The sequence below is a fragment of the Argiope bruennichi genome, chromosome X1 (genome assembly GCF_947563725.1).
Source record: "Argiope bruennichi chromosome X1, qqArgBrue1.1, whole genome shotgun sequence".
Classification (NCBI taxonomy): Eukaryota; Metazoa; Arthropoda; class Arachnida; order Araneae; family Araneidae; genus Argiope; species Argiope bruennichi.
Genome location: NC_079162.1, coordinates 22,548,873 through 22,576,093, shown reverse-complemented (window position 1 = coordinate 22,576,093; position 27,221 = coordinate 22,548,873). Strand labels below are relative to the sequence as shown.

General features: G+C 28.2%; 1 protein-coding gene and 1 long non-coding RNA gene across 7 annotated transcripts in view; one reads left to right on the top strand and one right to left on the bottom strand.

Moving 5' to 3' along the window:
• Positions 1-27,221, top strand: part of LOC129958369 (uncharacterized) — a 464,667-nt gene that overhangs the window by 386,687 nt on the left and 50,759 nt on the right. The window lies entirely within an intron of this gene.
• The window catches only part of LOC129958367 (uncharacterized), a 484,792-nt gene continuing 461,412 nt past the window's right edge, over positions 3,842-27,221 (bottom strand). For all 6 annotated transcript variants that reach the window (XM_056070805.1, XM_056070806.1, XM_056070802.1 and 3 more), the window contains one exon: positions 3,842-5,281. In XM_056070805.1, the coding sequence (XP_055926780.1) occupies positions 5,140-5,281 (142 nt within the window). In that variant the 3' untranslated portion in view covers positions 3,842-5,139. The remainder of the gene's footprint in view (positions 5,282-27,221) is intronic.

Here is a 27,221-nt window from a genome sequence, read left to right as displayed (position 1 = left end):
AATTCGCAGTACAATAATTTGTTATGAAATCATTCATAAAAAATATCAAAGATTTTGCAGTGTAATTTATGAAAAACTTTAAGTGTATATTACAGTGCATAATTATACAAACATTCAACTACTCTAAGATTTTTTTCCCCATTTTGTATAAAAAATCTTGTTGACCATGTTTAAAACAACATAGTTATCTTCCTATAAGATACATTTCATAATCGAATACCCCCTACTGTGTGTGCAATCAAATATATACATCTTCACACTTGAAATCTTGCCACTTAACAGAGAAAAAGCTTTTAAAGGAAAATAACCATAGAACATAAGACATGTTCAAGTCGCATCCTTTCTATATTCTTGTCCTGGTGAACAAGTGCAATCTTTCATATTTTGCTGGAATACTTGATGATCCTGAATATTTAATTAACACATCTTCAGATTTGGAAATAATGCATTCAATTTATACGCACTCTGTACGGTATTAAGCTCCTTTTAAATATTTTCTTATTTTGGAAATGTTCAGAGACGGAAAAAGAGGATGTTACAGGATATATTTACTCATTTTGTTGCTAATGTCATATCTAACTTGAGAATAAATTAAAAACTGCTTTTTGCTTCTCGCGGTGGAACAAAATTTTGAACGAAAATTGATTCTTGCAAAAAATTTATATTCAGTTTTTTGACAATTTTATACTATTGAACAAAAGTCATTATATCTAATAACAATTATTTAACCTTTGGTACATATTGCGTGAAAAGTATTAGAAATAAGACGAATGTCGTAATTAATCAGTTAGACAACTGATTAATTACGACATTCGTCGACATTCGACTGATCTTCTTACTTGTTCAGTTGGAAAATTCGTTTTTTAAGGCTTAGCCACAAATTATAAGATTAAGTGGATAATATAAAGCATTAGAATGTGACTTTAAAGGTTCAAAAACTATACGCAAATGCCTTGCATTTTCTAAGGTTTTTCAACGATTATTGGATTTACATTTTCTAACGTTAAAATGCCCTTGTTTATTTTATATACTCAAGGAAAGAGATGGAAAAAAAAACTACAAAATAAATGATACAAATCTGATAATTTTTCTAACATTAATGGTTATCTATCCTCTCAATTTTTCAAACTTAAGAATTAAATAACGGCTTTTAAAATTTATGAAATGGATCTGCTCAAAAATACGGAAATGGATTCTGATTAAAATATTGTTATAATTACAAAATAATAAAATATTCATCTTTTAAAAACTTTATTCTTTGTTTTTCTGTTTTAAAAATTAGTAGAAATATGCAATGATTGACAGTACAGTCTAATTTATTTTTTAATAAAGTTTTTATTAAATATATTTCTCACAATTAACTGCAACCGGTGAAGTACAGAATTTTGAACTTAATTATCTCCGTGATTTTCCTTATAGTTTCAAGTTTATATTTGTGAATTTATTTCGATATATTTAACGTCAGATTCTCTTTAAAATTACTATTTTAAAAAGATTTAACAACCCTTTCAACTTTTATATATCGTTTCGATCAATATAAGTGGAGTATCTATTTTATACTGACAACGCGTTGATATGCGTGATTTTTTTAAATGTTACAAATATTATATTTTAAAACCACATAAAATCATTTTCTTTAATATTCAATTCGATCATTTTTAGCAGTATATCGATGATACACTTTTAATCGCTAAATATTTGACCAGGCTTTTAGTAAAATCAAAATCAAAATCTCTGGATAGATCTTAAAAAATACTCTGTAGGTTATTTCAGTAATTTAAGCAGGATGAATTCGATATGTGAATTGGAATCGTTTAATTACTGAAAATAAAAATATTTTTTTTAAATTGGTTTTAATGCCTTCTCCGTCTTAGTACTTATTTTCATTTGCTAGTTTTCAAAATTTCTTTCGTATGTTTATGCGCATATTTGATGACTACTCATTTATTCGTTTTTGATATGCAAACTATTTTCTCCGCACATGCGCAAACGGGTGTTCCCAAATCTTCCTTTCAGGTACTTCAAGAGGAATTTATATCCTAAAAAACTGTCCGATTAATTTTCACATTTTACTAAATATTATTCACACAAATATAACTAACATTTATAAATTAATCATCGTAATAAGTGAAACTGCTGAAACAGTTCCGTTAAAAGAATAAATTATAGAGCTTGTCTTAACATTATAGAAACTACAAAATTCTTTTGATTCATCTTCTTTCTTTTATAACTTCCAAAAAGTTAAAAAGCTGTGTTTTTTCATATATTTGAGGAAATATATTAAATTTGCTTAATTTCAAATCAGAATATTAAATATTATATGATGCATGGCATTAATTCTGAACATATACTGTATTATTTATAATTACATTTATGTCATGAGAGTTAATAATTTGGAAATTTAATTATCAGAATTCTGCTCAAAAATAGCTTTATTTATTCATATTTCCATGTAAATTAAGGTATACTAAATAAGTTCAACATGAAAATATTTGTCAATGCATTATTTATGAGAAGAATAAATTGCGATTTTAAAAAATTTAAATTTAAGGACAGAAGTCTGTTCCGTTTAGAATTTAATAATAAGTCTTAATAAATTCTTGTGATTGATGATATCTGAAAAAGAGCTACTACCATTTCCGATCAAAAATAAGGAAAAAGTGCAAAAAGATTCCCCGGAAACTTTTCTACTAATTAATCGAGTCTCTATTACTTTCCGCCTGAGAAAGTTTTGGTTTAAATTCTTGATGAATGAGAAAAAATGCCGACTCGATAGATGGGGGGGGGGGGGAGGAACTTCAGTATTTTATAAAGTTCATTTCAGAGCTGAACTACCATTTAATACTACATTAACCTTCCGCCAACTGATAACCAAAAAGGGATGGTCTTAGTGAAATCCCAAGAAAAAATCTTCCTTTCATTGTAGAAAAAACGTTTTATGTAAACTTTAAAGAGAAGTTCGGTTGAAAAAATTTGAAGAACTTCTGGCTGTTAAAGGTCTTAAATATTCAAACACAATATCACCTATTTTTAATTTGTCGATTTGATGAAAATTAACTAATAAGACCTCAAAGTACTTCTTTCAAAAAAATTTTTACTTAAAAAATTAGTTAAAAAATATCCAATATTTCACTAAAACTAATTTTTTAGAAATTATTTTCGTTTCAATAATTTAGTTAAAAACTATTAAATAAATATGGTGGTAATAATGTCTTTATTGTATTACAAATGTCCATTGTGCGTAAAAATAGGGGAAATGAGCTAATAATGTGTAGAATTTGAATAAAGGAAGATAAATAAAATATTAAACTAATAAAATATCAAACTCTTTTATTTAATTTCGCATGTTTCGTGTTTGTAAAGATGGAATTTTGTAATGTACTAGACTTCTGAAATTTTGTATAGTTATTGGTTCCGATTCAATAGAATATCTTTTTATATACGGAGAGCTTTTGACTATAAATTAATATAATTATTAACTTAAAAATGGATTTCACAGAATTAGTGTCTTTTAAAATTCAATTTGCGAAATATTAATTTTTAGATTAAATAATACTAATACGAATGAGAATATTTTTTTTAATTTAATATTAAATATATAAACCACATACAAGAGAGATGATTTATTTTCATAAGTTTAGAGTATTAAAAGAAGGTTATTTTCTTCAAAATAAAGTTATATATAATATCGATAATTATAATATCGATGTTTTCTTCAAGAAAGCTGACCGATGTGATATAGTGGCTTTTGTATGACGTGGCAGGGCGTTTGATAACCGCGTTTGATTGCCAGATAATGTATGATTGTTTAATGTCTTATGTAAGCTGCATTGAATATCATAAATAAAAGATAAAAACAAGTCTTTTAAAAATACTTTTATCTGTGTTTTAAAAAAATTTTTAATTTAAAAGATGGGAAGTTAAAATAAAACCAAGATGCAGATAATAAAAAAATATGATATCGTAAGAAACAAAAATCCCAAACAGTCATGACATGAAAATTAAAATACATTATAAATGCGATAACGATTCTAATTAACTTAAAGTTGTTTTTTTTATTATTATTTTTTTTATCTAGGCTTCACACTTTTACGATCTGTATTTTTACTTCCATAATTTTCCCTCTTCCAAATGTGGTTTTTGAAAAGTTTTTATATTCCAAAAATTTTGACGTCAACCTGCATTTTTCCTTTTTGATAATGACGCGCATTATCCTCTACAGTCTTACTTATATCTATGTGTCTGCTGCGGGATTCTATGAGCAGTAGCGAAATTTCAAAACAATTCGGAACAATTAATTTTTAAACTTGGCCAGATCTATTAGTAATTTCTTTCCATGCTCATTATTGTCTGAAAATAAGTACGTGATGACTCTCATATTTCATCATAAGCTTATTTGTTTGTGGAAGAAAATATAATTTTTTTGTGTGTGTTTTCAAATATTTATTTTGCAATTGTTAAAGTTTTAATAAAATTAATAAATTATGCCTTATAATCTCACTTACTGTTTTTAAATTTAATAAACAATGTGTTAGATAAAAAAAAATTGAAAATTAGTCTAACGTAATGCTGCTCAAATTCCATAAACAATCTTCGTTTTCCAACTAAACATTTCCTTGAACACCCTTAAATCCATGGCATATTTCCAAATCTTTTTGATGCAGTTAAATTTCAATGATGCATTAAGAACACACAGACGTCAGCTAACAGTTCTTTGACAAATATCCTTGAATTGACTTTGAATGTTAAATATAAAGGAGGTTTTCATGAACATTTTAATTTGTTTCTACACAAATCAGCATCTTCTTAAATGTATTCTTTCTGACTTTCTTGTCCCCTGCTTCCATCTGAAAAAAATTACTCCGGACGCTTTTTCGTGCACAATGATAAAAATGCAGGTTCCATGATATTTGGCCTGATGTACATAGGAGCAATGTTTCGTTAGGTCACATCCATATTCTATTTCTTGTTTCCTGGCATTCTCTGGTATTTCTACATTGTATGAAAACGCCTTCCAAAGTTGTGAGATTCATATTCTGATAAAAATATGAATCTTATAGTTAGTTCACCAGAGTTTGTGATATTCTTTATAATTAGAGTACCATAATCCATCCTCCATGTATTATCAAAATTGTGCCGTTATTTCAGTGCTATTGTCATCCAGATTATTTCCTTTGTTATTACGATTAATAACAATGTTATAGTCTTGTTGTAGAATACTGGAATATAAAGACCAAGATCCACAGAAAAATCATGGAAGAAGAGTTGTTTCTGAGCAGAGCTGTAAAAATAAAAGCCAAATTAGATATATGAAGCAACTTAAAATAAAAAGTGTCATTTAGTTAACATTAAGTAAAAAAGTAGAATATTTTTCTAAATTTGAAATACATTCTGCCAGGCATCCGTATGTCTTACATTGCATATAAAAACTGTAAAAGAATTAATTTTAAAGTCACTTTAGAAAGAAATTAATAATTCTGTAAATTTGAACAGTAAATTGTGAATACAATTATGCTCGGTTGAATTCAGAAAGTGATCTAATACTATTTTAATCTGCTTCATTTAATATGTAATTAAATGCAATTATACTATCGCAACTAGGAATGGCAAACGTAATGTACGTTATTGCATTCGCATTATACATCTATTATCTGCTATTATGAGATGACATTTCTCAATATGGAAACACACCTACAATTTCCAGAAAAGAATAACCTTTAATCATTTGCGGTTGTATGTCCGCTTTCAGCCATTATAGCAAAGAATCATTCTGATCTTATTTTATACTGAGTATACAAACATTTGAATAGAATTCAAAATAATATTTTACAAGCTGCGTTTAAGTTTAATAAGGTATTTTCTCTCGTTAAAATATTTTAGAAATAATACTCTAAATTGGTAAGAAGGAAAGCCAAACGAAATGTACTTTGAAATTAAAAGTAGCAATGACAAATTTGATTTTGATATAGAAGGTGATAACGATTATTTTAAAAATATTTATACTAGTGGTTCGGATAGTAATGCAATTCCAGAGATGCATTGAGTATCATAGTAAAATATTTCCAGCAAAAGTGAAAAAGAAGAAAATGATAATAGTGGAAATCTATAAATCCAAATCAGCAGGACAACTGTGTATAAACTTAATACGACCCGCAAAGAGTTAAATTGCTAGAAAATGAAAGTTAGAGGCCTCTAAATCATCTTTTTAATAAATATTTCAATATCTTCTTTTAAAACAGTGTTTTGGGCGAAGCGAAAGATGGCGCACTTTTCTTTATCCAAGCACTTGGGGATAAATTCCATCTGATCTTTCGAATCCGGTGGGATTGGCTATTCTTGTATTTATATTTGGTAATAAATACAAAATTCATATATGGAGAGGAAAATATCGAACAAGGTGGGGGGGGATTATTTACAGGGTGATTAGAGAAAATGCTACTTGGGAACAAAAAATATTAAAGGTCTATTTCTGGAATATCATAAACAAAGGAAAAAGATTAATGCAGTTACTGTACTGTATCATTTTTGAATAATAAAATATTTCTTTTTGGAAAATTTTACTATTCATATGAATAAGAATATTTATTTCTAATTTTTTTTTCTCATTTGTTATCTATAAGCATTATTTCCTTACTGTTAGTTCAAAAATAGAAATATACCTTCATCAAGTGTTTACTTTTGCGCACGAATCCATAATTTGAAAAGTAGTTCTTAACGCAATACTTTAAAAATAACTTTTACAAAAATGTCATGGGATTATAAGACTCCTTTGATGCTATTTTTTTATCTCATTCATTTTCAATTTTTGTAAAAAGAGCAAATAAAAATAAAGGGAAAGTTTTAAGTGTTTTATGTATTTGATAAATTCTCCATTTTTGTATATATAAAATATTCCTTCAATGTTTCCTTTTCTGTTTAGTTCGAGTTTCACCAGTTTTGTTAAAAAGCGCAAATAGCACGTTTCAAAATCGATCTATTTGCAAATTCGCTTCCTTTTTTTCAATTCGTAGTGCCCTTGATTGTCGGGAGGAAAAACGTCTATTGTAAACTCATGTTTTTCTATCTCACACTTTTATTCGTTTAAAATAACAGTGAAATTCGCGAAATAGCTGCATTTTTGTAAAATCAAAGAATTCTATTTATTACTTTTCTAAACTTACAAAATGCGTATTCTCATTCTTTTCCGTATTTAACCGCTTAAGGACCGAATTATTTTTTATTGCCATAGATATACATATAAACGCCAAAACGAATTAATTCGAGTTACATCTTGAAGTGGTTAAAGTTTTTTTTATTTCAAAAATGCAAATCTTTTCAAATTGCATTGTTGGTTTCTAGTGTGTGCACATAAAATGTCGAGGAAAAATAAATAGAAGATCTTTAAAATAATACAATTCCCAGGTGGATGATCCTTGAATTAAAGCTTCAACTTTCATTTGGAAATCCTGAATATAGGCAAGTGTCATAATGTTTTGACAAGTAATTAATAAAACATCAACTATATATTCTCCAATCATAAATTTATAACCAGAGCCAAATGTGATTTACAAATCACTTTCCTTTTGTAATGGTATTTTATAACTAACAAATATTATCCATTAACTTATTACTCTAACATGATGATTTGAAAATATTGAAATGAAAATAGAAAAGGAATTGTGAATAAAAGATGTGAATGAATGTTAATAAAAGAAGGTGCTGTAAAGAAAATTATAAATAGTTTTCTATTCGGGTTCTGATTTAATGCCCTGACAGTTTTCAATAATTTAATTTGCCTTTATATATATTCCTAAAGTTTTCATCGGGTAATACTGGCCAATTTGTTCTATTGTCCATAAAATGAGGCAAATCGAAAACTAAACCTTCGCTATTTCACTCCCCTCGTTTTTAATGCCTCTCCTTTAGTTGCCTTAAAGACAGGTTACTTTCCTTGGTTATTGTATCGTTTCATATATTATTTATGTAAGTTGGTGCTTATAACAGGAATGCATATGATTAAATAATCTAACAAATTACTACTAAGGTTACTAATGAATTAGTAATGCTATATTGTAAAAACGAGAATAATTAGTACCATCAAGAAAAGATAATGCAATCCAGTTTCTTGAAAAGGAGAAAAAATTAATTAGTTACTACTTTAGGGAAATTTTTGTCCTATATAAGTCAGTATTTGGAGCCGTAGGCGACAAAACAATATATATTTATTAAGTATTCACATTCGGATAACCTCGTATATCAATAGAATTAAGGTTTAATATAAGCTATATTACAATTCAGAATTACCTTTAAGGTTATTCGAAATTAGGTCCTTATTTAAAAAAAAAAATCGGAAAAATAACATAAAGCCATTAGAAATTGCAAAAACGACGAAGAATTGCTTCAACTCCGATCATTATTCCAATTTTTTAACAAAAAAAAAAAAAAATGATATCGCTTTCAGGTACGAGTCGAAATTGATGTTCTCAAACGGCCCCATAACAGCAAATTTTGTCAATTTTTATTACCTAGCGCTGATAAGACTTGGAAAACATATTATAAAATATCCATTACGTTAACAGTTTGTTTCGTCTCTGTTTTTTCTTACTTGAACAGGATGTAATGATGCGAAATAAGGGTAGAATGATGAGGGAAAGGAAAGAACGTTACCTTTTGAATATTCAAAAGCTACGAAATTTGCACTTTACTCTTTGTGCCACTTGAGCGTTTCTCCTTTCTACTGACATCAGCATTATTTTTTGAAGCGTTAACAAAGAATGTCAAAGTCCTGACACTTAGTTTCTTTCAAAAGTATTTAACCTTCGACTTCTGAGTTTGAGAAAGAAAATTCGAGTTAAATAGGACTTTTACGAAAGACGTTTTATTTCTTTACTTAACACTCGAGCTCTCATGCCTTCTCTCAGCCATTACGCTGACAAGTGTCTGATGCATTTTAATTCTTCTACTACTTTATCAAGTTACTTTTATATTCATCACTCTTTTATAATGTATTCTGACAAAGACTTCTGTCCTCGTCTTACCCTCTAAAAGAGAAGGGAAAAAAAAGAAAGGCAGGAGAATGCAATTTATGAAAAGTTGTATATTTAAAAAAATGATATTGAAGATGATAATATCATATTAAAGAAAGCTGCGTCAGATTATATAGTACAACAGCAGTATAATGTAAATGTGTAGATGTTCAAAATTAAACATCCAAACATGTAACGTTTTGTATCTCCAACAATAATTTGTTTATTTTAATGAAATTTTGATGTGACTCGCAAAGTATTATGAGAATGCTAACTTACCAGAATAAAATGGAGTTAAAAGTTTTGCAGATAAACCGAATGGCATAAAAATTGCTGATAACGAATGGCATAAGATTTCGTCATTGTAGAATTGTCTGGCTAGAAAGGAGTGTACCGAGACAGCATAATAACTATAACTCGCCTGTATATTATAACATTCTAATAATCACACTGATAAATCCGAAAGAACTAAAAAACTTAACAAAAAGAACCTTAATTTCAAACTAGAAATTTTAATTTTAACAAACATTTAGAAATATTTAGCACCGTTTATTAAATTTATAACATTTCTAATTAAGGATAGAAGTATAAAATTATTTTACAAATTGTACAAAATAGATGCTAAGATAATATGAAAGACCTAATGGAAGATTTAACGAAATTAGAGCTGAGGAAGAATAGGATATTAGGGCTCAGGAAGAATTTAAAAATATCTTTATTGGTGAATAAACACATCACACTTTACCTCCGCTTTAATTAAAAAAAATAATAAACATCCGTGCCGAAGGATATTGTCGAAACAATTCCTAAAAAGTAAAAGAACTCAAGAAATATAAAACACACGTTTTAACTTCAAGTGCGTATCTGCATCGCGACCAATTGGAAGCTAAGAACATAAATTTTGGCACTGTGCACGAAATGCACCTACGGAGCAGAAACAGTTTGCATAATTGTACAACTTAATTTCCAACAAAATGAAGATGTAAAATTCTTGCTTAATGGTACTGAAAAGTAGCGTCAAAAGAATAATAAATGCAAATTAAAGTGTCGTGTATTTTATAAAAATTGCTTCACTGAAGACGAATCTCTTATTAAAAGGAATGTGATAGTGTTTTTTAATTTTTCGAATGCATTCTTTTATTTGAAAGATGGATTTGAAAAAGTAATTATTTTAAACAAGCAACAATAGTCTTTCCATATTATTACCATAATAATTTTTATACTCTAATTATATCCCCATAAGCTAATTTGTGCATTTTTTAGGATTCTTGTTCTACAAGTGCCATAGCCAACCCTTATCAGAGGAATTTATATAACCAACCAATTAATGGGCACAAGCTTTTCGGAACCTGCATTATTATTTCAACCCGTATAAGAAGATAAAATTCACCCTGGAATTTAAGAACGTCCAAGCAATTCATGTCTTTTCAATTGATTGCTAACTGAACTTTACTACAGATTTAAATATAAAAATTCTGTAATGTGACGCACTAGTCCAACACAACAATGTACGCAAATGGATTAAAATATAAAACTTAATCGAGACAGTGGAGCCGCCAGATGATTTAAAGTATCAGACGTCTGGCGACTGAGAGAATGTAGGCAAACTAGGATTTTAGATAAGCAACAATGGCAGGTCTTAATATTATTTTGCTGGTTATGGATTTTTAAGATCCTGTTAAAAGAAGGAAAGAAAAGTATCGAATCGATAAGTCTGATATGCTTTAAAAAAATATTTTTTTTTCTTATTTAACTATAACTGCTAATAAATTTCGATGCTTAGGTTGAATGCATAAGTAAAAGTAGTGATATACCATTTACGAAACATTGGAATGTTTCCTGTTCTGCATATTATTTCTTTGAAGTAGATCAGTCTCATCTATTATAAATTCATTTAAAATATAAAAATCCTTTACGGAGCATCTTTATGCAAAAATGTCTATTATCAATTACTTGGGACAAAAGCTTTTTTTTTTATTTGAAAAATATAGTTTCAGTGCAATTTTTTTTAAATATTGTTTTCCCCCTGTTATTTATTTATTTCAAAGGAGTATTTTGAGGAATAATCCAATTTTTTTCAGTTAATTTTGAAAATTTACTAATACAAGGTTATTGGTGTTTGGTGTAAATGTCGTGGTGGCTAAGGAAGTCAACATTATAGTTATATAAATATAAAATGCATATATGCCGATTGGAATTAGAAAGAACGAAGCCTTTTTCAGTTGAGTTTGTGGGTACTGCCCTAAATTTAAAATAAAGAACTAAAAGCATTATCTATATTAAAAATAGGAATCTAACTAATTGAAGTGAAAAGAAAACTTTTACTTTTTAAAGAACTGAGTAGTAAAAGACTGCAATGAAACCTTGGGGAAAATATAATTGAATATGATAATTCCTTGATTAGAAGGTTTTATCAATTACTTTTGTAAACTAATTGATAAAACCCTCCAATCTTATTTAATTTCTTTACGATTAAATTACGATCTTATTTTCTTTAGGTCTTAATCTTTTTTTTCTGTATAATCAACATTTCAATGTATTTAAAAAGTACCTTCTTTTAATGGAAGTTTCTTAAGAATTTTTCTTTATCATTCAGTCATGTATTAGTTAATATGGATATTCAATTTCAATGCAATATTTTAAAGGCTATTGCTATTTCTAGCATAATGGGATATCCTTAAAATGCTATTCCGTGTGCACAGAATATCTATTCCAGAGAAAATAATTGATGAATAGATCTATAATAGATATAAGATAAGAAACATCTGATAGATTGTAAAAGCACTTTAGTTTTTTAAAATTTATTTATTTATTTGAAGCTTCAAAAGTGTTTAGCTTCTCAAGAAATTTTGGGAGAAAATGAGCGTGATATACTTGTAAATAATATAATTTAAATTTATAATTTTATGTCTTAGTAGAGGACTATTGACTACTGGTCGCGACCCTTAGATTGATTGTATAGCTGCAGTTTGTAGTTAAAAATCATTAATAGTGAGTGTATCTGCTAAATTCTTATAAATAAGCAATATTTATGCGAAATTATCTTAATTTGAAATATTCCATTTAAATTTTAATACTACACATATTTAACTTATTCTACTTATCACTAATAAAAGATTTTTTTGTTATGAATTATTATTTATGTGTCTACTTGGTAGCTATAAAAAGGTTTTCATCCACAGATGGAGTAGCAGGTAAAAAAAATGTTTAAGAAATCCTGTATTAAAAGAAAAAGTAGGATGTATTACCCTGCGTGTTTTCGGTGCATTGAAATTTAATATTCATTAAATTTATGAACGAGGTTACAATGAATTGTGCATTAAAATTTATATTCATATATGTTTTCGATTCCTCATTATCTTTTATTAACGATTTGCCAATCATTAATCAAAATATTTTATTCGAAACGCCATTAATATCTCTAAAATAACTTCGCTAAGAGATTTGTTTAAGTCTAGCCTACAAACTATTTCCATAAACTTATCTTTGTAACATTAATTTTCTAACATCAGATACGTATCATTAGTTATTCAATGCTTTGTACATAAATGTAAATTACTGTTTAGACATTACCGTAATATACATTTTTCTGATATAATTGAAAGAATGTATGTAGAATTGTATCAATCCGAATTTTGTTATCAATTACCTCACGCTAATGGAACCAATAGAAAACCATTATTTATCCACACTTCCGGCTTTTCCTTTACTTCCTCTGCTTGTAAATATTAATTAACGTCTTTCCAAATCTTACCTTATTGTCTTCATACTTGCTTTAAGGTACAAAAATGTATAAGCTTATCACTTAATTTGGAGGAAAAATTTGCGAACATGTAACATCCATTTATGCTTTTATTGTTTTCGGCACTTCCACTCTTTTAGCAGCGAGTTCATTCAGAAACATTTCCACCCCCATTAAAACACAGCCATCTCAAAGAACTCTTTTCTCCAAATCCGAGACAATGTTTTTAAAAAGCGAACTCTTAGCGAGCTCGTTGCCTTCTCGTTAACGCTAAACGATATTAAGGAGGCATTAGCTACGCAGTACTGTTCCCTAACACCACACAATCTCCTTTGCGCAATCTTAATGACAAGTTAATGAAGAAGCTCGCTTCAAAATGTGATTATTGACCTTAGGCGCTGGAAATTAGAGCACATCAAAGATTCTGTTGCACTGTGTAAATGGAGCTTTTAGGAAGGTGATGGGCTTAGCTCGGGCCACCTTTTATCTGCTTTGCGATACGTTACAAATCTGTCTCTGATGACAAATGCCTGTTGATGGAAAGATCGCAAGCAAGAAATCTTGATTAGCATTGAAATTTTATGGTTTATATTATTTTTTAAATTTAAGTTTATACATCTTTCCAGTATTTGAATTTCAAACGATTGAAAGAAAAACTCAATTTCCAAAACGTAGATTTCACAAACTCGGGCTTCCAGAACTTTGTTTCTTGACGAATCAAGTTTCGGATAGAATGGAAACGGAAAATTGCGTTTCACTATAAATATTTGTTATATTTATTTGTTAAAAGCAGGCCTTGCTAAAATAAAAAAATAATCATAGAAAAGATAAATGTTTGATTTATGAAATTTATCCATTAAATAAAAATTTTAATCCAAGTAATGTATAGCATGAGAAGAAATTAAATATTTTGATTGTAAATAAGAAAATTGTTTCTACTCAAAGGATATTATAAATATTTCTTATTTATGAAAGTAGCCAGATTTATATGAAGATAAGAAAATATTCCAAGAATGTTAAAGCTAAAACGTCTGGTTTGAAATTCTATCTGATCTAGCATTCTTTTTCGTTTCATAATATTTGCGAACGTTCAACACATAAGTGCTTTACATTTTTATGTCTAGATATGTGCTGAAGAAATCCTTTGAAAATATTTTCATGTAAGGTGAAGAACATTTTTTTATCCGATATTTTGTTACTCAAGCTTTGAAGATAGTTTTCGATTGTAGTTTCGGCTACATATATTTATTCAGAATTCATTTTTTGTGTTCTCAAAATAAGAATATTCCAAAAAAAAGAATCCCATATCGATTTAATTTTATATACGCATATTTAAACCTACCTTTTATTTTCGTTTTAAAAATCAGTTAAAAGTTGCATTTATTTTATGAAGAATCAGGGCAGTTTTACAGCGCTTTAAATACAGTAATTTATACAAAAGAAACTCACATGCTCCTTCGAGAAAGTTATAAATTTCTGTGTATATTGAAAATATCATTATTTTAGTTCAAATTTTCAGAGTTTGAAGATATCAATAATATTGATTATATATTGTTTATTATTTAATGCTTGCGATAATGCTTATTAATATTATTAAAATTTATTTGATTTATTTTTGAGAGTAAATTAAAAGTGACTTTTCTGGTTACTCACTTTTATTGATAAATAATAAGAGTAGTACAAAGTTTGTTTTTATAAATATAATAAAAATGCCTAATTGAGAAAAACCTCTGTTAAATCCAATTTCTTTTTTAAAAAAGTTCAGCAGCAAGAAATATCGGAATCTTTTTATTAAGATTTATTAAAGCTTCATATTTTTGAAACATTTCTTACCGAGTAAGAATTACAAAGAATAATTTTCTGAAAGAAACAAAAATAATTTTTTAAATATATAATTAGATACATAAATCGTATATGTTGATTATATATTTATACCTAAAATGACAAACATTTTATAAAGTTTCCTAAAACGCTTGGAATATGAACTTTATAAGTTCAAATATTTCCATTTTAAAATACTTCAACAAGAACTAAATATTAAAATAAATGGTTCTTTACATTATGTATAAAGTATATATTATCTTTAGTCAGTTTCAATATTATTTGAACAATTTTAGACGAAATTCTTGGCGTCTAACAGTTGTGCGTTTATATGAATTAATTTGTTGAGAGAAATATTCTTATATCACTTTCATTTTCTTTTCAATAATTTGTTAATTAAATATTTAAGTGTTGACACGGATAAAAATTAAATAATTCACTTATTTTAACCCAATGTTTATGGCATATTAAGATCTGAATATTACCTTTACACGAAATAAACATATTCTTACAAGACATTACTTGTGATTTATCTTCATTACAATGATTATGAACAAAGAAATTCATTCATTTTAATACATATATAGGAAATTCTAAATTCATCACAGCAGCAGATTACAACTAATATCTATTTTGAATAGTTTGTAGAAGGGAATAGACTGAACTTAATTCTTCTCAAAATAAATAAGCTTTAATCTTTCAATTAACAATTATAATTTTACAGTTCTTGCGAGTTCTTTGAGCACTAAAGATTTTAAGTATTAAGAATTTAACTACATTTTATTATTTCCATATAGATTATAATAATTTAATGATATAGTTGGTTTATAATAATTTAATAATATAGTTGGTTTATAATAATTTAATAATATAGTTGGTTTATAATAATTTAATAATATAGTTGGTTTATAATAATTTAATATTATAGTTGTGAAAACATTTAATAATGTTGAACGTTGCAGTTACTTATTTTAAAATTGTTAATTAGATAGAATGCATGCGTCTAAATTTTTCATATTTCACAATTAGATAGCTATTACAGATTGCTTTTGACATATATTCTTGTCTTTTGTTGTATATCGTGCTACGTACTCTAATTTTCTTACTTGAAAAAATATACTCTCAAAGAAATATTGCATGAACTTATTACCATTAAAAAAAGTTTCAGATTTTACGGGAAATAAAATATTGTTTTTAAATAATATGAAAAAATATTGGTAGATAAATTTTGAAGAATATAAACTTTAATTTTGTGAACATATTTTACTCATCATTTCGAAAGATGAGTCTTTAGTCATTATAATTAATAATTTTTATTCACTAATTAAAATTTATTACTTTTAATTTACTAATTAAAAGAAAATTTGAAAATATGTTCAAAATTTCATTAAGTATAGCAATAAAAATATACTTTCAATTTTTAAAATAAAATAACTATTTATTGTAAATTTCATTTTTTTATTCTACAATTAAGTTCAAAACTTTTTTCTAATAATGCTTCATTAAATAATTTGTGTTCGATTAGTTTTGCAATGTACATATTTGTTTTTTTTTATTTCATCCTCGAACTTGAGTAATGTATTTCCTATATTAAATTTTGCGTTATGTTTTATTATTTGTTGATATATCCATACAGTTTCGCTTTAAAGAGACCTGCTAACTCTATAATACTTCGCCTGATGTAAGACAATTAAAGAATTAAAGTTGATTGATTGTTTATTTTTCGAAATAAATGAAAATTTAATCATTAAAAATATTATGAAGATGAAAGGGCTCTTTTTATTTTCTTATCCATATACTATGAAATTGAAAGAGTTGACAAAACTACAAAAGTTTCTCCAATTATAAAATATAAAACTCGCTGTTAATGCGCTCATTGCTTCACTTACACACTTGAGTTTTATATGGCAAGTATTATAAAGTATTGGATAAATTCATTGCTATTAGGTGTAAACAAGAATTGTATCTTTCCTGACTGTCGAGGGACAGTATACATTTCTATTTTACTATTTTCGATGTCTTAAAAAGCGTGAAAAGAAATTTCCTATTCCTTCGCCAAACAAGATGCCTAACTTTTCATTTAGCACATACAGAACTTACAAAATTAGGTTTAAGATCATGATTATTGAAGTATTATCTCAACTAGAGACGATTTTGCTTAGAGAAACTGCCTAATTCTTCTTATTGTGTCCTTGTATTAATAATATGCATTTAGGAGCAAAAAAATCAATAGAAATAACAGAATTAAAAAAAAAAGGTAAATAGAAAAAAACAGCAATAAAAAAAGGTTTATTTGTAATTTAATCTAGTAAAGCGACTCTCACAATAAAGATGATAAAACACGACCATGTCGTCGTTATATGCTATGCACATTACAGAAAATTTCAAGGCATACAAAAAGAAATATAAGTTGCACGCTTGTACAATTAAACAATCAAAATGCCATATTTATTTAGGTTCATTCAGAAAATATATTTCTATACGGATACTATATTTGTAAGAAAATTCGTGACGCAAGACTGGCTATTAGGCAACTAATTATAGGGAATAAGTATTCAATAAGAATGACACAACTTTAAAGAAAATTCTTGTTAAATTCTTTTGCTTTTAGAAAAAGTCATTTAAAGATACTGATGTGAAGCATTTGCATGATTTTAAAATTAAAGATATTCCTCTGACAGATAAACTGAAAATATGTTAATTTATGCTCTAAATAACAACAAAAAACTATGAAAGTTCGATTTGATTCAAATGATAAAGGAATATATATAATTCATGAAAATGAAAAGAACACATATTTGCCTACAAACCACCGTGGAACAAATAAGGTCAGTTTTCATAGTTAGTAAAGCAAAATATTATGGAGTCTTAACTAGGTAATATTTTTATTGTAAATTTTTCTTTAAGAAATTTAAACCATATATGTAAAAAAGAGGAAAACTTAAGAAACACTTTCATGAAATTGTATTTCAATATAATTACTCATGAGTGAAACTAAGTAAATTTTCGTCATGGCTTATTTAGTCAAAAAGAGTTATTGTAGAATTATTGTTCATAGTAACTCAAATTGATAATGACTAGATAACTACGAACCACTGATGAAGGTTATATCATGCTTTCTCTGAATATTTTTATTACAGTAATTTTATGGGGCTCTTTTCTTAACTTTAAACATTTTTTTAAATATAGATTTACAAGACACAGTATAAATTACTGGAGTTTTAAAGTAATAACCTTTAAATGAATCTATTATATTCATTATGGTTGGTTTAAAAAGGTGTAGTTATAAAGCTTCAAAACTTTTCCTGTACTGTTATCTTGAATTGTATCTGACTTTAAACAGAGCTTTATAAAGAATTAAAGGATGTACGACAAAAACAATCGCGTGTCTTGGTTTAGTTTAGTTATATTAACGTCATATTTTAAAGCAACATTAGGGCTACTTTGGGAGGAACTTCATAATTTTGAACCAAGGTTAGATGACGAGGGAGACATCTGATGCATCTACTACCGCAACCAAGAATTTTTTTAAAAAAATTCAAGGTGTGAAAGAAAAGCTTGTAAAAAATATATCTTTGTAAGTCGGAAGTAAAATACGATACTTAGGAAACCAAGCTATGTGAGCACTTGTTCACTTTATCAACAAAAGTGTGAAATGGTAAAAATTCTGATCCATTGCCCCCCTTCCCCCCAAAAAAGTTATCTTTTGTGTTGGCGATGAAGCGGTCATGATCGGTGTTCATTAAATAATGAATCAAAGGACGTGGAATATTAAATATTTATTATAACTCGAAATATTTTGCACTTGCGGGTTACTTGTGCAATCTGATATTTCTTTACTGAATGAACTTTTGTCCTGAGATCTTAACTGTTTCTTCTATATTTTGTTACATTATTCGATTTATCTTTGTTTTATGACAATTTTTAGTTTGCTTTTATTAAAAGACTCTTATATAACACTGTTATTACATTATGGAAAGTGAATACATGATTTTCATCTTCAACGGGATAATTACATTAAGGATGTTATTTTTACGTTTATAGAGTAAATGCTTCATTAACAGCATATTAATTCTAATACAAAACATTTTATTTCCTTCCCTGTAAACCATGAAAAAAATACTTGTTTCGATTAGATAACCTTTAATAATATATAATTTTAAGATTCGCCTATACTAAAATACATCACTGCGTTCAGCAAACAAATAAATATTCTTTCCTTGAACTTTAGATGCAGCTGAACTTTTACTTTAATTGATTCTTCTATCAAATATCGATAACTTTATCTGATTCTCGTTACCGAGGCGTTTTGTAATCCTCGTAAGGGTATTTTTATAAACCGAAGTGCAATAAAATTCTTTATTCCATTTGGATACTTTCCAGGAAACAGTTTTCTAGAAGATTTCCCTCATTATTTCAAACATTGCTTGCAAAAAACAAGTTTAGAATGATGTTACTTTAGTTCAAATATCCCAATAAATCACCACTCGCTTAGAGTAAATAACGGGATTTTTAATAATTGAATTTTGCCCTCTTTGAGAATGAGAAATATTTTTAATTGTTTAATTCCATATAAATAAAGTTTGAAACAAATTAGTGGTAACCTTTAATATCTTTACGGTGCATTGGCCTGATATAATTTCGGCTTCAAGACCGAAGAGTTAAAAATTCAAAACCCGATTCATATCGAAGAATTGCCTTGTATGCTGATGCCAAATGTCCTACTATTAGTGTGGAGTGGAAGTTTGGAGAGGGGTGTCCAACTCAAATATCACCCTCGCCATGTACCATTGTTCAAAATTACGAGGCCTGCCTTATAATAGCCCTCGTGTTGCTTCGGAGCTGAAAGTAAATATAATAAACTAAACAATACTTCAATATCCATGCATTCTTTTTTTAAACTTTTTTTTTAGTTAAATCAAATTCGTAAATTAAAACCAAGTGGACGTGTGTTTTAATAAAAATATAACAGCTGAACGCGCATGGGGTGTCAATGCACTCTAAACCGTTTAATGACATAAATATCAAAGGTATCTTGCCAATTAAAGCATATAATGCAATTTATGATAATACGATATCTGTTTTATAACATAATTTAAAAGTGAGAAAATAAAAATAATAAATTACACTTTTTTTTCAGAAGAGGGAATTATTGATTTTTTTTTTTTTTTTGCGAAATTTATCCTTTTTTTCTTTATAAATGAGAATTTGTTCAAAATTATTTATAAGAATACTGATTTATATAATTAATTTTAGCTATTGGACACATCTGGGATAGAATAATCTCCTTTTCTTGATTTGTGATTCATTAAGGAAATATTCTCTATACACCCTCTCTTATTCCTGCCGGATTTCATATGAAAGTGTAAAAGTAAATAGAAGGTATATCCTGAAGGAAATACCTCCTTATCCTGAATTTCTTTGGAAGGTTCGGTAACAAGATCCTTGTACTTATCTCAGCGATATATAAAAGTAGGTAAAACATCACTATATGCCACCAGTTTTGATATTCAAAGAACAGAATTCGCTCCCCATCTGATCGATTACATCTGTTGTTCTTTTCGGCTCATAGAAAATAGGACTTAGGATTTTTAAGCCCCCCGTCTTTTCTTCAATCTGGTCATCATTATACATAGTTGATAGAAGTTACAGTTTTTTTTTATTTTACTTGTAGGAAATTATACTAGCGTAACTTTTAAAACTTGAATTGAATTGTAAGCAATTCTTTTTTCTTAGGCGATGGAAATCTAGGCAAAATAAACTTCTTGCCTTTGCATATTATTCCAACAAAGGAAATTTTCATTTTTCTGTAAGAGGTTGTGCAACTCATAACTGGTGTATGAATTGTCTGTGATAATATTCTTTTCAGAACTGTATGATGGAGCTGGCATGTGCTTTGTTGTTTCACAGGAACTATAGTTTTTTCTTTAAGACCTATTTAGTTGCTTGTCTATATAAACCTTGATGCTAAAAGAGCAGAATATTCTAGAATAGACCAAATCAAATACATTCATACTATATCGTGCAGGTTTCTTTGGCATGCATTACCGAAAGGAGCCTCGCCCTCTAAATTGTTCTAGATATTTTTATTCTCCTGTGTGATATATTTTTGACAATTCTTGATGAAATTATCAAACAAATTCCATATTGGAAATAATTTATCATCTTTCGTCTTCAAACCACCCCGAATCCTGTCATCAGCGAGCCTTAAGATACTAAGCATTAAAAGAAAACTTTTATAATTCTTAGATTTACGGAAAATGTCATGTCCTGTGCCAATCGTTGACCATAAATCTGTAACATTATGGTGGAAAGAGATATATAATCTAACTATAAAGTCCAAGAAGAGAGCTAAACTCTTCTTTTATGAAATGTGTTTTACATTTCTCTCTCTCTCTCTCTCTCTTGTAGCTTACTGAAATTATTACTGCAAAAATACTGAAGCATTTTCCAACCACTTCAGTCACTGAGTCATCAAATATTGAGTTTAATGCATTGATTGGTGACGTCACATCTTGGAAATATACACATTCCCAGGCATTCTACTTGTGATAGTTTGGAATGTAATGCGTATCTGAACCCGAAAACGTCTTTTTGTCATTTCATTGTTTTTTAACGGAGGAATAGCAACAAAGGCACCGTCTTTTGAATCGTCGTACGCTTCTTCTGATTTCGACTAGTGATCACTAAATGTGTCTTCATTATCAGGATTTCTTTTAGTGCCGAAACACGATGTGTCGTCGTTCGCAACACTTGCGAAAAGTACTAATGACGATATATCGTTACTTAGCTTGCACCTTGCTTTTCAAAAAATATTGAGATACAATTGGCATTAATTTATTCTCCCGTTGTTTTGAAATCTGCTGCTTTTTTAATTTTGTAAAGATCATTTTACTTTGTTTTTAGGAACTTTTCCCCGAACTTTAGCAAATTCGTCAAATTGGGCTGGCATTCGTCGCATAGGTATGATATTCTCGATCAGTAGTACTAAAAGGATTAATTATTTTTAATTTCAGACTTCATATCTTCTCAAAAAACTTTGGAAGTCTTCTCATTTTTTGACTTGCTTCAAAAGAGGGAAAATACCGGGTAGAATAACTTGAATACGCCATGGTTTCACAGTGAAACAGTGAAGATAATGGCATGGAAGTACAAGAGGGTGTTAACGCACCCCAAATCATTCTATAAAATAAAAAAAAAAATTATAATTCACACTCTTCATGCAGAACGTGTAGATATCATAATTTCGGAAGCTGATGCTGTCAGAACCCGACCATTTCAACTTTTGGGAGAGACGACAGTTGAATTTTTTCGAGCGCGGGAAGTCGAAACTCCTCTGCGTGTGTTTTCCTGGATTAGAAAACTTTTTACAATAAGAACTGCAACTCTCATTTAATAACCACTGATGCAAATACTGCTCGGAAAAACAATGACTTTTGCATTGAAATGTATTGAACATGTTTTATTTAATGCACAATTATATAAGAAAAGTCTTTAAATTACTGAATTGAGAAAAAAAAAAGTTTTTGCAATTTGTTCAAACTTTCCTGGAAGAATTTTTTGAGAATACTTGAAGTTACTCATTGAATAAAGAATGAAAATTAATTTCCTCCTAAGAAAATTGGTTACGATGTACGACGATAAGACATTTCGAACTAAAGCAGTTACCAATAAAAATATGATTTTTGTACTATATTTATCAAACTGAAAATAAATTTCGATTATCCGCAGAAGTGAGAGACACTCGGCAATCACATTTAATCCGAGGAAAAATGGGAAACAAATCAACACGAAAATGCTTTTGAACAATTTTTTTTTTTACGGTTGAGAGTATGCAACAAAATAAATAGTAGGTTTCTTTACAACTTTGCCAACTGGCGATTTTTGCAAAATAATCAGTCTTTTTGGTGTGTTAAAGAACTTTTTATAACATTTTTGGATTAGCAGCTAAGGATAATCGAGAATATATTGTGTGTGTTTTTACAATTGTAAATCAATATTAGAAACTTGAATGATCTTATTGCATGCAAACGCAGTGACTCATTCGAGTCGATAGAAAATATTAAAATTCATATATTTCATTCTTTATAATTATAAAAGCCCTCTTAACAAAAATTATATTTCAATTAGATAACTGTTGTTAAGACGACTTACTTTCACATCAGAAAAATAAAAGGTACGTTACATTTTAAAACAATTACTAGTAATTACAAATTCATATGAATGGCGTTCAAATGTTTCCAAATTCCCCAAGTCCTTCGACTCTGAATTCGTTTGCTTATGTAAGAAATTATGCTGAACAAAAGCTTGAAAAAGGAGATAAATTAAGTACTATGACGGTTATTATTATTCAAATTACTTCCTGTCTATCCATTGTGGACTGCTTCCTTATGATATTTAAACTAAAGTGATGGTTCTTGATTCACAAAGCATGCGAAATCTACGACAAAAGTAATTGCACGTATTATAGAATATCTAGGAAGCATATTTCTCTGTGCAGTTGCTTTCCTTTCTTGCGAGATACCAAACCAAACAGGATCGATTCATTTGATGTGTATTACGACATTATAAATAACTTTATTCTGGAAGGCGAAGATTCGGAAAGCATTTGAAGTTGACCAAAGCTATATGCAAAACATTATTATTACGTAATTCGTCCAAAATGCGCCTGAAACTACAGATATGCAAACAAGATGGATAATGTCTTAAAATTCACTAGGTTCCAAGTAGCAATTTGTATGTATTCTTGCCCTGCATATAAAAATGTAAATAATCGCTTTAAAATCATAAGTATTTGATAGTAAATCCGATTGCTTACCCCTAAATAATCAATTTCTTAATGTGTAAGAACAATGAATTATTTCGAGTGATTTTTTTTCTCGTTTATGAATTATAGAGAAAATATTGTAAACCACGAAAAATTCGAACTCGAGATTTTGACTATTTTCCACATTTTATATCTCCTTGTATCCAAAAACACATTTTTGGCATTTTGCCTGACTGTCTGTCTGTGAGCTCGATAACTCACAAATGCTTTGAGGTAAATAGCTGGAAATTGGACATGGAATTATGACCAAATTTGTATCAAATTTCGAATGAAACCTTTTCACATGAAGTCTGTCTAGTTGCTCGAGTACAAATGAACTCGAAAACTACAGAATGCAAAAAGTCAGGTAGATAAAATTTGGTACCAGTTTAGGATCTAAAATATAGATACTTTTCAAATTTTGAACCAACTTCGTCAAATGATTGATTGTTTGTCGGTCTATACTTTTCCATGCATATAAACGCAATTACTCGTAAGCGTAATGATCTAAATCAATGGAACTCGGAACGTCATTTTGTGACAACAACTGGAGTTTTATGTCAAATTTTAAAATTAATAGGTCGGAAAAAAAGTGTCCGAAATACATATTCACGGGATACAAGAGTGAAACTGCTAGATTCACGCCAACGATCTACATTTCATGTGTATCGTTCACTAATGCCAGGAAAATTATTCTTACCTTACCCAAAGTTCGCAGTTTTGAGTGGAGGAAGGGAGATGAGACCTTTATTGGAGAATATACGAGAAAGTGTCTCGGGAACTACTCCCGCTGGTTTGAATTCTTAGATCAATAGAGATTTCACAATCTTTAAAAAATTTACATGGAAAACACACATACTACTCTCCATAAAAAAAGCAATCATTTAAATATTTGCTGGTTATAAAGAGAAGTAATTTTTAGGGCTTTGCTATTTTTCTTTTACATCCAGAGTTTAGATTTCAACACTGTAAGTTGTAAATTATGTTAATTAAAAATATTATTGAAAAAAGAATTCATTAACTAGTTTTGAAATCGATTAGTACTGTCATATAAAATATTATAATTAACCTAAACTTACAACAATAAGTTGCATGGGGAATTAACTCAATCATTTAATTGGAATGTTATATGGATAGTTAAATTATCGAATATTGGTATTTTCTCATAATAAGATCAATTGGTATTATATTTACGATTTAATGTTAAACTTTCGGTTATTGAGAATCGCAAAACAAGATCCAGGTAACTGAAACTAATCCACTTTGAAAACCTCTACGCATTTATAAATAGGGATTCATATAACAAGATCAAATTTGTAGCGTTTTGATTTATTAGCATCTAAATGCTTTTATTTAGTAATTGCTAACGCTAAAATTGTAATACTGGTATTATGTACCTTAATAATTCAAATTAATAAGAAAAGTTCCTGATCATATTTACTTAAATATCTCAAAAATGATTTCGAAATGAAAAGTTCTCTGGTTTGTGATTAATTTTATCAAAATCATCCATGGACACTGGTCTAATGTACGTTAAATATATAGTGAATCATTGTCTTTCTGTTAGTGTGTTTGGAGGGTTTCGGCTGACATCACTCTATTTATTTAAATCAATTCAGTACTTTTAATCTAATGTTTGGAAAGTTTGATTTATATAATGTTTACAGTATTTTATTTTTTTTCTTCGGCAAGTACCCTGGTTAGATTCATTTATGTTGGCACTGGATTGTAAATAATTTAAATACATAGGATTTTTATTTATTTCTATGGTGCTTATCTTTTTCGGACATGTAAGATTTTTCTAATTATTGACTGCTAATTGATGAATAATTATGTTTAGTAATTTTTTTAAGAATTTCTTTTGATTTGCTGAACTTAATGTATAGTAATTCGCAAATTCAACAAATTATAATAAATAAGCGTCCAGCTCTAATTTTAAGTTAAATTTTAATTTCAATAAAGCGTTAGGTTTTGTAAAAAAAAAGGAAGTTACCTTCAAAAAAATAGAAATAATCCAAACGAATTTAATTTTATATATTATTTCTAAATGTGCAGTGTAGATTTAAATTTCTGATTAGTTCAAGTATGCTAAGAATCTTGCCAACAGAAAAGCAAAAAAACTTTAGCGAACGAGACAATTACTTCATTTTAGAGTAAAACATTCATGCACATTTTGAAATATTAGGAAAATGTTTTTAGAGTCAAAGTTTTCCTAAGATTGTTCAGGAAAATGTAAAACACTAATACATGTAAATAGACTTCCAAGCATGCAATCCTTAACTCAATTTTTAATTGAAAAAGCTTGAACATTCAATATTAATGAAGGTTTTGATAAAATGTTTGGTAAATTTTGATTAAAAAAACTACGTTATTAGAATCCTTATGAAACGAAAAATATGCTAATCCATGAAGCAAAGTAATTTTTTAAGCGATTACTTTCAAAGAGCGATAATGATGAAAGATAATGAAGCTCAAATTTTCCATCAGAAGGTGTCACTACAGCAAAAAGATGACAAATGAGTCGGCGGGTAAAATATTTTGGAGAACACAAAAGTTGACTCCGTTATCTTGCATGAATCAGTTGTTTCCCCCAAACATGACACTTTCAAAACGAAATTTGGGTGAAGCCATCTGAACCGTCAAAACAATAACGAGGGAAAATCTGGAAAGTTAATTAGTTTAGAAGCACACAATTTTTCGAGGTGTTACAATTTACTCGCCATTTTTTTCATTCATCCTTGGGGACAAATTTCTGATAAAAGAGGCTATTTTTAGGTATGCTTACGTAACAGCACAATTTATTTAACCTTGAATTAAATCAAATTTTTATCGAATGCTTTTAATAAGCTCCCACAAAACTGACAGTGCTTTATAAGAATCTGTATAGAGTTATAAATTTTTAAAGAACTGGAACTTCGAGTTTTTTTTCAAGATAAAGCAGATGAAAAAGGAAATTATTTTCCAAACATGTGTGCACTTTTTATAATTTAGTTTGGCTAAAATTAGTTGACAATTTTTAAATTTTGGAAATAATCAAATCCAAGGCAGAATTATTCAAACCATTCTACAATTGTACTTCTATTTTATTATTAATATATCTCAAATATTTTTTTTAAAAAATTAATTACATTTGAATCATTTTATTTGATCACAAGCTCTCTTGATAAAATCTTGTTGCATGATTGCATAATTTTTTTTGAAATCCTAGTAGATACAAATGAAGCTGAATAGTGGCGATTATCAAAAAAGTGCTCTGTTAACAGTTAAACATATTTTAAATGTTCAAGACAATTAAAAATATAGCGCTGCTATCATTATAATATTTGTTTCTTAAATATTCATTGGCAATGAAAGATATTTGAAGAAAACGCCTGAAAGCATAATTTATCTTTTTTTAAATCTTAATCAGCGTCTCGGAAACCTCTCTGTATACTAAATTATAGGGAATTTTTCAATAATTTAGTTCTTTGTCTGTAACTGAATTGGAATACTATGCATACTTCAAATTTTTCAAGTATGACTTATGGAATTCTGTCAGAAGTTACACTTTCTTGCATACAAGAAATTATATTTTACCAAATGTTCAGATTATTGTGAAATATTATAAGTAATTCACAAGACAGACTTTTTACTTTGGAAAAAAAATCATTCCATTTCTAATAAATCTATGAATCCAATCACAGCTTTATTTCCTTTTACAATTCGATGTTCGATGATATTTATAATTTGATTTAGATGCCAAATGAATGGAATTCTTTATCATGAAACGTAAAATAAAAACATGTGTTTGATGAAAAATTCCATGAAAGAGATTATTATGTCTATCTGTATCGCAATCAAAAATTAA